General features: G+C 40.3%; 1 protein-coding gene across 8 annotated transcripts in view; it reads right to left on the bottom strand.

Annotated features, from left to right (window-relative positions):
- spag9b (sperm associated antigen 9b) overlaps positions 1-12,914 on the bottom strand; it is a 78,918-nt gene that overhangs the window by 23,575 nt on the left and 42,429 nt on the right. For 4 of the 8 annotated variants that reach the window (XM_047378103.1, XM_047378105.1, XM_047378102.1 and 1 more), the window contains 5 exons: positions 8,148-8,213; positions 4,695-5,034; positions 3,559-3,652; positions 2,442-2,569; positions 1,902-1,959 (listed from right to left, as the gene is read on the bottom strand). In XM_047378103.1, coding sequence (XP_047234059.1) covers positions 1,902-1,959; positions 2,442-2,569; positions 3,559-3,652; positions 4,695-5,034; positions 8,148-8,213 — 686 coding nt within the window. The remainder of the gene's footprint in view (positions 1-1,901; positions 1,960-2,441; positions 2,570-3,558; positions 3,653-4,694; positions 5,035-8,147; positions 8,214-12,914) is intronic. The other 4 variants (XM_047378107.1, XM_047378106.1, XM_047378110.1 and 1 more) reach the window with 1 other exon arrangement.

Genomic DNA, 12,914 nt, shown 5'->3' with positions numbered 1-12,914 from the left:
ACCAAGAAGGACCACACCAAGATCAACCACGAAGTTGTTATTTACAGAAACCTCTGATATTGTTACGTGCCACCCCACAGACCACATGGCCCAACACAGGAGAGCCAGCTCCTCAGGTCTAGACTCAGCTGTGCACCTACATCTCCAGGATAAGGGACACTCTTTTGAGGACCAAAATGTTCATATTTTGGACAGAGAAGATGAATGGTTGAGAGAGGACTCAAGAAAGCCATTTAGATCAAAAGAGAGAAACCAGCTCTAAACAGAGGAGGAGGCCTCATATTTCATCTGTCAAAACATACAGTTCAGCATTAAGCCTGATAACCCGTCAGTTTCAAACTAATTCACACCTTCTTGCGTGTGACCAAAACATCTCAGAGTGATCCAAGCAAACAATGGCACCAAATATGCCCTATTATTAGGGGAGTCTAATCTGCATATGAATTTCGATGTGCAGAACGGCACATCCAAAAGCTTAAAGGGGACATATCACGCTTTGAAATCCTTCCTTTTCACCCCTAAATCATTCAGTTGTGGTCTATATAAAGTGGAACTGCAATGATTTGGTCTGAATTCCTTGTTATTGTAGCTCCACAGGCTCCTCTTTTACCCATGTTCTGAGGTGCGTCTGAGAGCAACTTGTTTTGGTGCCGTCTCTTTAAAAGCTACTCAGGCGCTTTGCACCCTAAAATAAAGTTTGCTGACATTTTAGTGTTAATTGCAGTTTATGTTTTGCTGTGTATGTCATTTAGAAAGAGAGAAGGAACTGACCCCTTAATCAGATGAAGTCTTTCAGCAAATCCTTCTGGATACTGGCAGAGGTTGCTGAAGCACTTGTCTTTGAAGTGCTTCACGCAAACAAAGAGGAATTTCCCCACTGATGAGGGAACATTTCCAGACACTTTGAAGAGGTTCTGATCCTGGGGGATGGTGTAATGAATTGTGTGTGTTAATACACCCACCAACTGAACCGAACTTATCCTTTTTCAGCGTTGGCATACTTGAGCTTGGGCTACAAAATAGCAGCGAGAAATAAATATGGCGGATACGCGAAACTGATCAGCCAGACGTCCATGACCTTATTTAACTGTTCTGCGGCAAATACTGTGACGTAACAGTTGGAAAAATGTTACAGATGATAAGAGAAAACTGTATTATGTATTTAAGGGCTACAAAGATTAAAAGTTCTCCTTCACTAACTTTTAACTGAGAAAGCCTTCGGATGAAGAGTGAAACACCTTCAACCCCATTAGTTTTTTAACCTTTTTTTAATCTTGCTTCAAGGCAACAGTGCTAAACACTGCTCCACTGTGCAGCCCTGTGTGCCATTGCCATCTCTTTCATATTAACCAAAATATCATAATATCCTATTTTAAAGGCCGGCCTAACATTATTAAAACATTAATATTGTCTGACTCTAGAAGACACATTGCGGATCCGTCTGTTAAGAATTAATCAATGAATTCACCCTAGTGTCTGTGGAACGATAGTATAAAACGTAGACAGAAAGAACTGCGTGGCATTTGAGTGCAGGTACTCCAGGTGAGTTAGTGAGGGGTGAAGGACAGCTGACATTGCATCACAAACACACTGCTTATTTCTGTGCACACTACTGCACTTAGCTGCAGACACACTAATAGGCACTTCCCCTGGTCAAACAGTGGGTTCAAGTCTCTAAACAAGTTCTATCACTCTTAAAAACAAATCTGCCACTGAATTTAAAGTGAAGCGTACATAAAATGGCAGATGGTTTTGTGTTTTGGAACAGTGCACTAGATCCTAAATGTGAAACCGTTGAAAACAGTATGTGAGAGGAGGGATGTAATTCAACAAAAATAGCTGTGCAGGGAAAGCGTGTAAGAAAGATAAAAAAAACTCCTGTTTATGTAGCAAGTACTAACTTGGTCTCCAGCAGATGGGTGTTTTCATGGATAAGATGTTCAACCTCCCGACCCATACCTGAAAATAAACATCCGGATTACTCAGGCTACATAGGTACAGTTATTATTCATCAGTACTATTTCTCTGTTTGTCTGTGCCTACACTATCCACCTACAAAACACATTTTCAGTCTTACCTAAAAAATTGCAGACTGACAGTGCCAGTCGGAAAAAGGATGATAAGAAAGGTTGTTTAAAATAATGTCTCTTTTAAACATTTCTACCCTAGAACATCACTGTCCTCAACACTAAAACACCTCAAATTTCTAAAAAAAGCATCCCTATAAGGAGCTACATCAGGGAGGACAATACGGAGATAATCATGGACAAGGTGAAGACAACAAGGAGGAAACCCCTGATACACACCAGAAAACTCATCTGTGAGGACATTTGCGTCCGTTAGACGAAGCAAAACACAATTCAGAGAGCTTGAGTAGAGTAAACCTGTTTTTGTGAAAACAAAAGTTAAAACATAATGAATAGGAGAGCAAGTTGTTTTACCCAAAAGGTCAGCTCCTTCATCCACGTCGCCTATGAGGTCATTTCCTGCAGAAGCCTGCAGCTCCTCAAACAAAGAATCGTTGTTGCGGTCGAAGGCAGGATTCTCTATGCCACCTTTAGTTGGTGTGCTGGCCAAAAGTCACAAGGTTTGTTAAACAATCATCTCAAAGAATAAAAGTTTCAGTTGTTCAAAAACTAGGGATGGGTACCTTTCATATTTGAACCGATACGGTACCGATGCCCCTGGGAAATGCTATCGGTACTCAACGGTACCAATTAATGGTAGTTTTGTGTGTGTTTATGTGGTAATAAATGTTAATTCATTTAATAATAAAATCTCAAAATTTTCAACATATTTATATCTTAAAATATAAACTTTAATGAATATATCAAAACAACATCCAGCTGTTTCTTCTCCCATGTTTCTGCAGATGACGAGTCTCTAACGAATGCAGGAGTTGCAGTGGTAGATCTGAGGCTGATGAATATTGTACACTCTTCAGCCTTGACAAAAATCTGGTGCTTAACCAGGTGCTTCCTCGGATTACAAGTATTCCCGTCACTGGTCTTGCACTTCGCGTCACAAATATTGCAGCGACAGTAATCTGCATCGCAATTTGAAAAGTCGAGTCATACTTTCCAGCGCTTTCTATCAGCCTTGCTTTGTTGACGGAACCAGCGGCTACTGACGTCATTACACTCTTGTGCGTGTAATGCTGTGCTCATGTCCGGCATGGAAAATCAGCCACTCTCTCAGTGTCACAATGATGCATTTAGGTACCAAAACATGGTACCGTTTAATTTTAGGTGAATAGGTACTCAGTAGTACCAATGGAATTCGGCCAGTACCTTTAAAAGTACTGAATTAAGTACCCATCCCTAACTAAAACCTGAACAGAATCTGGAAGAATACAGTTATGATGTTCAATAGTTATCACCTATTTTAATAAATTCAGTAGTTGTCTTTCTCTTAGTTTTCTTAGTGTATTTCTACTAGTTTGAGTTTTCTTCTAAGAGCATTTTCTTTTCTTTCAGGTCAATTCCCTGATAAAAACACAAATGTATATATTCATCAGTAATAGGTATATGTAGCTGTAATCCTAAATATGTCCTGTACCTTGTTCCTCTGCAGCCATCAAAATCCATATCCAGCTCAGGTGTAGACTCTATGATAGCCTGCACCTCAGTCTTCTCTGTGTTCGCTTCTCCATCTGGTAAAACCAACATAGTGCAGTTGTGGCTTTCAGAAGATTGGCAATATTCCAAACCCCGTGAGAAACCAATAGTTCTGCTCAAATGGAAGTAAAACAGTGCTTTTTTCCACATTACAACCATTTCCTGGGTTCCCATGGGTAGTGGCAAATGGTTTTCAAAATTTTCAACAAGTAAAAATGTCCAGTGTTACAGACTGCCTTCAAGTGACACGTAATAAATAAACAGAGTCCACCTGTGTGGAGTTTAATCAAACATCTTAATGACAACTAATGAACACAGCAGACAGGTCAGGGAGAAAGCTGTGGAGATTTTTTAACCTGGGTTAGGTTAACAAAACAACACCAAAAGCTTTAAACATTTCAAGAAGCTCTGTCCAATTCATCTTCTGTAAGGGGAATCAGTATGGCACCACCGCAAGCCTTTCGAGACAAGGCCATCCATCTAAAATGACAGACGGGGTAGGCAGAGCATTAGAGCTTTTAGTGCCATGCATTAAAACACTACTTTCAAATACTACATTTGGCCAATTTCATGGATTTCCATAACTGAGATCTATCTTTGTGTGTCAAGATCAGAACAGTCAGGGAGAGTGGAGTGGACATCGTAATTCTGAGTAGGGAGAAGATTCACCTTTCAGCAGGACAGCGACTCTAAACATACAGTCAGAGCTACAATGGATTGGTTACATCAAAGAATGTCCATGTGATAAACGGCCCAGTCAAAGTACAGACTAAACTTCAACTGAAAATATTTGGCAGGATATGAGAATTGCTGTTCACAGAGGTCCAAACAACTTGAAGCCATGTTTGCAGCAAAATGTGTTCCTACAACATATTCAGGGGGACTGAATAAGAATGCAAACCACACTTCAGATTTCTGTTTGTAAACAAGGTTCAGAAAAATCTTTCATTTTCCTTTACCATCACTATTATGTACTAGTTTTTCTATCACAAAAAATCTCAATAAAATACATTGAAGCTTGTGGTTGTATTGTAAAAAAATGCAATGTGTACATGGTGTAGAACCTTCAATGGTCACCTTCACTTTTCACCAGTGCAGAGGCAGACTCCAGGTTGTGGTCTATGTTCTCTCTATTTTCAGACTCTTCACTTTTCCTGTCCAGGTTCTTGGTGAGTCCTTCTGAAGCTTCCTGCTTCTTTTCGGGTGTGATCACAGACTCCATGGTAACATCAGAAGCTGCTGTAGACGGTGGTGTAGAAGAGGTGAGCGCATGCCCACCGTTGGCCACTTCATGAGGAGATAGAGCACTGATAGAACCACCACGAGAGGACATTGGAGCTCCAGTTTTAGAGACATTTCTCTGGTTGGCTGGTGTGCTGTGCTTGGAGTTTCCATGGTTTACATGGGCCAATTCATCCTGAGAGGAAAGGAAAGGAAGGTGAGTGAGAGACACAAAAGGAATTATCTGCATTTTTAGCTCCAAATGTAGCTAGAAAGACCCAAATGAGTAGGTGTCATCCAAAAAGTAGTTTCCACAAAATCAAATTTGAAAGTGGCAAACGTTGTCAAGTCTGGTGAACTAAAGCTAATTTTATAATTTTAAGGAAAAACGACAAAAAATATTTTCATCCAGAGGAACAATTAGAGCTGTTCAGAAATGTGGCTCTGTGTTGTTGATAGTCAATCATGGTATGAGGAGCTGTGATTAGATTTTGCATGTACCACCAGACTTGACGAGTTATGACAAAACAAGCAGTTTCAACAGAAAACACAACATGGGAAAGTAAGTACACCCTTGGCGCTTCTATTGGATTCAAAATTAAATAGGAAGTTTTGACATGTTGCTGCTCTAAGGGATACATGTGTGTTCACACAATGCTAAGAAAGTAAGACATCAGGAATAACATTGGCACAGTGGCAGGTCTACAATGCAATGGCTAAGAGAGAGAGAAAAAAAACACCAAGGTTTGCAATGCCCAAGTCAAAGTCCAGTTCTTAACCTGACTGGAATGCTCTGTGCTGAAACAACTGTCTGCAATCTTCAATGATCCAAAGCAACAGTGTAATGAATAGTGTGCCAAAACCCGTCCATCACCATGTGAGAGACTGATAGTCATATGGTAAATAACTACTGAGGGTTCTTGCTGCTAAAGGCAATTCTACAAGCTGCTAAAATTATAGGATGTACTTTGTTTTCTACCCATAGCTGTCCAATTTTGGCTTTGCTTTTATTCAATCAATAATGACAGAGCTCAATTGGTTGTGTGTGCCTGTTCACTTACTGGTAGACTTAAATCATTCTAGACCCCGCTAAAGCCCAGACCATTTTTATCATGTCCTGATGCCTAAACCCCAGAGCTGGATGATGGTGTCTTTTAGAATAACTGTAGGAAATTTGCAATTTACAGGTTTTATGTACAGAAGAGATGTGAAATATTTCTGCAAAGTTACTGCTCTTAAATAATGGTGAAGACAGTCATTCATTTGTTTTTCTTTACCTGCATTTTAGTTTTACTGCGGGAACTGTGCTTGGTTTGCATCTTAAATCATGTTTCTGTCTGTGAGGCATGAAGGCTCCCATCGTTACAAAAATAAATGAACCCATAATAAATGTGATGATAAAAGGTGCTGAGGGAAGGGTGGACAATGTTTCTATGATCCTCTGTGTTAGGCACACGTTGGCATGCTGACTTAAAAATCACCAAACCAATTCTATTATATCTATTATATTATCTTATTGACAGATTATTAGCCACTGAGACATTACACAATATTACAACACTTTGCTGCTGGAAATTCAAATATAGTGTTAAAGTGTTAGCATCATTTAGTACAGGTCCTTCTCAAAATATTAGCATATTGTGATAAAGTTAATTATTTTCCATAATGTCATGATGAAAATTTAACATTCATATATTTTAGATTCATTGCACACTAACTGAAATATTTCAGGTCTTTTATTGTCTTAATACGGATGATTTTGGCATACAGCTCATGAAAACCCAAAATTCCTATCTCACAAAATTAGCATATCATTAAAAGGGTCTCTAAACGAGCTATGAACCTAATCATCTGAATCAACGAGTTAACTCTAAACACCTGCAAAAGATTCCTGAGGCCTTTAAAACTCCCAGCCTGGTTCATCACTCAAAACTCCAATCATGGGTAAGACTGCCGACCTGACTGCTGTCCAGAAGGCCACTATTGACACCCTCAAGCAAGAGGGTAAGACACAGAAAGACATTTCTGAACGAATAGGCTGTTCCCAGAGTGCTGTATCAAGGCACCTCAGTGGGAAGTCTGTGGGAAGGAAAAAGTGTGGCAGAAAACGCTGCACAACAAGAAGAGGTGACCGGACCCTGAGGAAGATTGTGGAGAAGGGCCGATTCCAGACCTTGGGGGACCTGCGGAAGCAGTGGACTGAGTCTGGAGTAGAAACATCCAGAGCCACCGTGCACAGGCGTGTGCAGGAAATGGGCTATAGGTGCCGCATTCCCCAGGTCAAGCCACTTTTGAACCAGAAACAGCGGCAGAAGCGCCTGACCTGGGCTACAGAGAAGCAGCACTGGACTGTTGCTCAGTGGTCCAAAGTACTTTTTTCGGATGAAAGCAAATTCCGCATGTCATTCGGAAATCAAGGTGCCAGAGTCTGGAGGAAGACTGGGGAGAAGGAAATGCCAAAATGCCAGAAGTCCAGTGTCAAGTACCCACAATCAGTGATGGTCTGCTGCTGGTGTTGGTCCACTGTGTTTTATCAAGGGCAGGGTCAATGCAGCTAGCTATCAGGAGATTTTGGAGCACTTCATGCTTCCATCTGCTGAAAAGCTTTATGGAGATGAAGATTTCATTTTTCAGCACGACCTGGCACCTGCTCACAGTGCCAAAACCACTGGTAAATGGTTTACTGACCATGGTATCACTGTGCTCAATTGGCCTGCCAACTCTCCTGACCTGAACTCCATAGAGAATCTGTGGGATATTGTGAAGAGAACGTTGAGAGACTCAAGACCCAACACTCTGGATGAGCTAAAGCCGCTATCGAAGCATCCTGGGCCTCCATAAGACCTCAGCAGTGCCACAGGCTGATTGCCTCCATGCCACGCCGCATTGAAGCAGTCATTTATGCAAAAGGATTCCCGACCAAGTATTGAGTGCATAACTGTACATGATTATTCGAAGGTTGATGTTTTTTGAATTAAAAACACTTTTCTTTTATTGGTCGGATGAAATATGCTAATTTTGTGAGATAGGAATTTTGGGTTTTCATGAGCTGTATGCCACAATCATCCGTATAAAGACAATAAAAGACATGAAATATTTCAGTTAGTGTGCAATGAATCTAAAATATATGAATGTTAAATTTTCATCATCACATTATGGAAAATAATGAACTTTATCACAATATGCTAATATTTTGAGAAGGACCTGTATATTTACACAACCAATTCCGCAACACCACCACAAAAAATACAGCCAAGAAAGGGTTAGTCTAATGGATGGAAATATTGAAATCTCTCCATGTCGGTCTACCTGGTTGAGATAATTCCCTTGTGATGTTCCACCAAGAGCTCTGATTTTGGAAAATAGCTCTTCAAACTGAGGAAGATTAAAAAGATCTCTCAATAATTAGCTACTGTAGAGTTTACCAGAGGGAAAATTGAAGAAAACGATTAACTTAATCTGGATACCTTTATGGGTAATCATTTTGTTATGAGAATATACAAGTGCATTTCTAATAAAAACTGAGTAAGCTGAATAGACAATATGTAAAAACAGTTGTCTTCATAGATCATAGATATCTTGGATAGTAGTAACCCATCAGGTTTGCAGCATTGAAGAATTGTCATGCAACTTTGTTACATGTTATTGATTTTCAGCTTTTAAGTGGCCAAACTACTAAACTGAATAGTATTCTACAATTTTTACCAAGGGGTTATAAGTGGCACACTGTTTTTGTTGCTTTCTCCTGCTCAGTGTGTGACCTACTTGGTGAAGGCTCAATGTGTAAATAAAACCTGAAGCAATGTAACTCTGTCATCCTGACATTCTAATCCTACATTGTTTTCTTCCTGCTGATCCTCTTCACCTCTCCTCTATAAATAGCTAAGTGCACATGGAAAAGAATCAATCAGGACAATAACAAAGGATCTGTTTGAATCCCTGTCACCTTAAAAACTACAGAGGTTGCAACACATGACGGCCGTGCAGTAAAGAGTTCTAAAACACTGACCAGGTCAATATTAGCGGATGTATTTTTCTTTACTGTTATGTATTTCTCATTGTTGGGTCCACCTACCTTTTCCACACTATCTCTCCAGGGAGTGCGACCTCTCACATTACATCCTAGCGTCATAATGTTGTTGCTATGGCAGCATTGAGTGGCCAATTAGGGTGAAATGCCCCTCTGTTTAAATTGGTTATACCCAAACCGTACATACAGAACAGTGGAAAAGTCCTAAACCATTCCTAATTTCCTCCACCAAGGAGGCTTCGTTTTCAGTTGAGTTCAGCCTGTGTGTGTGTGTGTGTGTGTGTGTGTGTGTGTGTGTGTGCGTGTGTGTGTGAGCAACTTTACAGAAAAAGTTACAGACAAATTCAGAGGTGTGTCTTAGCCCAAGGAAGAATCAATTAAATGTCGGTGCTGATCCTGCTCACGATCCAGACCCGGGTATTTTTCGCCCTTACGGGATAGGGCCATTTTTGAATCTAACTCCACAAAAACAAGACACAAAGGCTTGACAAAATTTAAGATAAAAAATAAGCATATGTTCTAGGCGACTGTGGCTCAGTAGGAAGAGTAGTCGTCTTGCAATCAGAAGGTTGTGGGTTCGATTCCAGCTTCCTCCTGCCATATGTCAATGTGCCCCTGGGCAAGGCACTTAACCTCAAGTTGCCTACCGATCTGCGTATCGGTGTATGAATGTGTGAGCGTTAGTGAGTGCGATTGGGTGAATGTGGCGCTAGTGTAAAGCGCTTTGAGCGGTCTGTATGACTGGAAAAGCGCTATATAAGTTCAGTCCATTTACCATTCTACCTTATGGCAAAGATGATCACAGCAGAATTTCGGATCAGGTGATCGAGAATGTTAAAAAATATATGGCCAATAGAAAATGTGTTAGTGTAAGGTAGCAAATAAAGCTACAACTAACATCAAATTGTAGCTGAAGCTCTACTGGTTCAGGAAGGCGCTAACAAATGAGATGTAGCTTTAAACTATATGGAAGAAAACCACCATTTAGGAAAAATTGCTTTTCTTTCAAACTAACAATGATATAAATGTGAATCCAAGAGCAAGTGCTGTTCTCACGGTCAAAAAAAAATGTCATAAAAACGCCAGAAAGCATACAATTTGACCTTTCTTGTTCTTCACTGATTTGGAGTAGCTAACTTTGCCAAGTAGGAATCTATGGAGTCAGTGACCCCATGTTGGGTGGGGGAGGTATGCAGTCTCTGACTGTCTTGTTTCATTGTGTTTTCCTTCCTTGGAGTAAGACCTTCTTATATTCCTTTATATGGAATATAAGAAGGTCTACAGGTCCTTCTCAAAATATTAGTGATTGTGTTTAAATACAGCTTAGACTTGAACCCAGCTTTTCAATAAATCCTTCCAATAAAAAAATACTTCTCAGTTTTCCACTTCTCTCTGTTCCGATCTCCTACTGTGCTCACTCTCACCTGTCTCTTGCCTTCTATATTATTAATGGATGATTGCAGGCCAGGGATACTCAGGTTTTGTTTTCCCATGGTGTAGGTCTGCATGATTTTTCTTTGCAATTTCTGATGTCTCAATTTCATTTTATTTATTTAGTAGTTATTCAAGGCCCCCTCTGGACCCTGGGAGCACTCCGTCAGACTCGACTATACAGGTCCTTCTCAAAATATTAGCATATTGTGATAAAGTTCATTATTTTCCATAATGTCATGATGAAAATTTAACATTCATATATTTTAGATTCATTGCACACTAACTGAAATATTTCAGGTCTTTTATTGTCTTAATATGGTTGATTTTGGCATACAGCTCATGAAAACCCAAAATTCCTGTCTCACAGAATTAGCATATCATTAAAAGGGTCTCTAAACGAGCTATGAACCTAATCATCTGAATCAACGAGTTAACTCTAAACACCTGCAAAAGATTCCTGAGGCCTTTAAAACTCCCAGCCTGGTTCATCACTCAAAACCCCAATCATGGGTAAGACTGCCGACCTGACTGCTGTCCAGGAGGCCACTATTGATACCCTCAAGCAAGAAGGTAAGACACAGAAAGAAATTTCTGAACGAATAGGCTGTTCCCAGAGTGCTGTATCAAGGCACCTCAGTGGGAAGTCTGTGGGAATTAAAAAGTGTGGCAGAAAACGCTGCACAACGAGAAGAGATGACCGGACCCTGTGGAAGATTGTGGAGAAGGGCCGATTCCAGACCTTGGGGAACCTGCGGAAGCAGTGGACTGAGTCTGGAGTAGAAACATCCAGAGCCACCGTGCACAGGCGTGTGCAGGAAATGGGCTACAGGTGCCGCATTCCCCAGGTCAAGCCACTTTTGAACCAGAAACAGCGGCAGAAGCGCCTGACTTGGGCTACAGAGAAGCAGCACTGGACTGTTGCTCAGTGGTCCAAAGTACTTTTTTGGGATGAAAGCAAATTCTGCATGTCATTCGGAAATCAAGGTGCCAGAGTCTGGAGGAAGACTGGGGAGAAGGAAATGCCAAAATGCCAGAGGTCCAGTGTCAAGTACCCACAGTCAGTGATGGTCTGGGGTGCCGTGTCAGCTGCTGGTGTTGGTCCACTGTGTTTTATCAAGGGCAGGGTCAATGCAGCTAGCTATCAGGAGATTTTGGAGCACTTCATGCTTCCATCTGCTGAAAAGCTTTATGGAGATGAAGATTTCATTTTTCAGCATGACCTGGTACCAGCTCACAGTGCCAAAACCACTGGTAAATGGTTTACTGACCATGGTATCACTGTGCTCAATTGGCCTGCCAACTCTCCTGACCTGAACCCCATAGAGAATCTGTGGGATATTGTGAAGAGAACGTTGAGAGACTCAAGACCCAACACTCTGGATGAGCTAAAGGCCGCTATCGAAGCATCCTGGGCCTCCATAAGACCTCAGCAGTGCCACAGGCTGATTGCCTCCATGCCACGCCGCATTGAAGCAGTCATTTCTGCAAAAGGATTCCTGACCAAGTATTGAGTGCATAACTGTACATGATTATTTGAAGGTTGACGTTTTTTGTATTAAAAACACTTTTCTTTTATTGGTCGGATGAAATATGCTAATGTTGTGAGATAGGAATTTTGGGTTTTCATGAACTGTATGCCAAAATCATCCGTATTAAGACAATAAAAGACCTGAAATATTTCAGTTAGTGTGCAATGAATCTAAAATATATGAATGTTAAATTTTCATCATTACATTATAGAAAATAATTAACTTTATCACAATATGCTAATTTTTTGAGAAGGACCTGTATAATATGATTATATGGTCTTAATCAATTCATTTCCAGGCTTCCTGCAGTTCTTTTACAGTGGTTCTTTGGACATCTGCTTTATTTTCACTCATTCAGTTCAGTCCCTGTACCTGACCATGACAGCATGTTGCACAGTGTGTAGCTTAATAATAAGTAGACAAGAGGAGGAAAAAAAGAATGGAAAGGCCTAAATAAATAAATAAAAATTTACAGCAGACAGGAACTCACTGAACTTCAAGTCTATGAAATAAAAAAGAAATCCAGCAGAAACCTGACAGAACCAGCGAGATGTATTATCCATTCAGCTGATCATCACAATATGCCACATTTGCAGCTCATAGTGCTTTAGCCATCAGCTTGCTAGTAGAATATTACCAACTGTATAAACTCTTGTTTTTGGTATTTTAAAAAAATGCATCTAAATAAAAAGAAACATTGTGTTACTAGCAGTGCGCCACAGACAAAGTATCTAAAAATGGAAGATGCGAAAAGTGGCTCTTGAGAAAGTTGTCCGTGAGTTAAGGAATACATCATGCCCAAATGACTTGCATATCAGAGTAAATTATGTTAAACAAACACCATTACTCAAGTGGGATAAAAATGTGAAAAAAGCAGCCTAAAAGTCCTAAAACCAAACTAACTCTAAACGACATGTTTTTAGCTGAAAAGCCTGTTAAAATACAATAATATGTGGCTTCATAGAGGTAAAATACTTGGTAAAGGCTTTCCATGTTACAAACACTAACCTTAACCTATTTTATTGGGATTTTATGCCATAGACTGACAGAAAGTAACACATAGGCCTACTTGTTTCCTCCAGT

The sequence above is a fragment of the Girardinichthys multiradiatus genome, chromosome 10 (genome assembly GCF_021462225.1).
Source record: "Girardinichthys multiradiatus isolate DD_20200921_A chromosome 10, DD_fGirMul_XY1, whole genome shotgun sequence".
Lineage (NCBI taxonomy): Eukaryota > Metazoa > Chordata > Actinopteri > Cyprinodontiformes > Goodeidae > Girardinichthys > Girardinichthys multiradiatus.
This window is presented reverse-complemented; position numbering and strand designations above follow the sequence as displayed.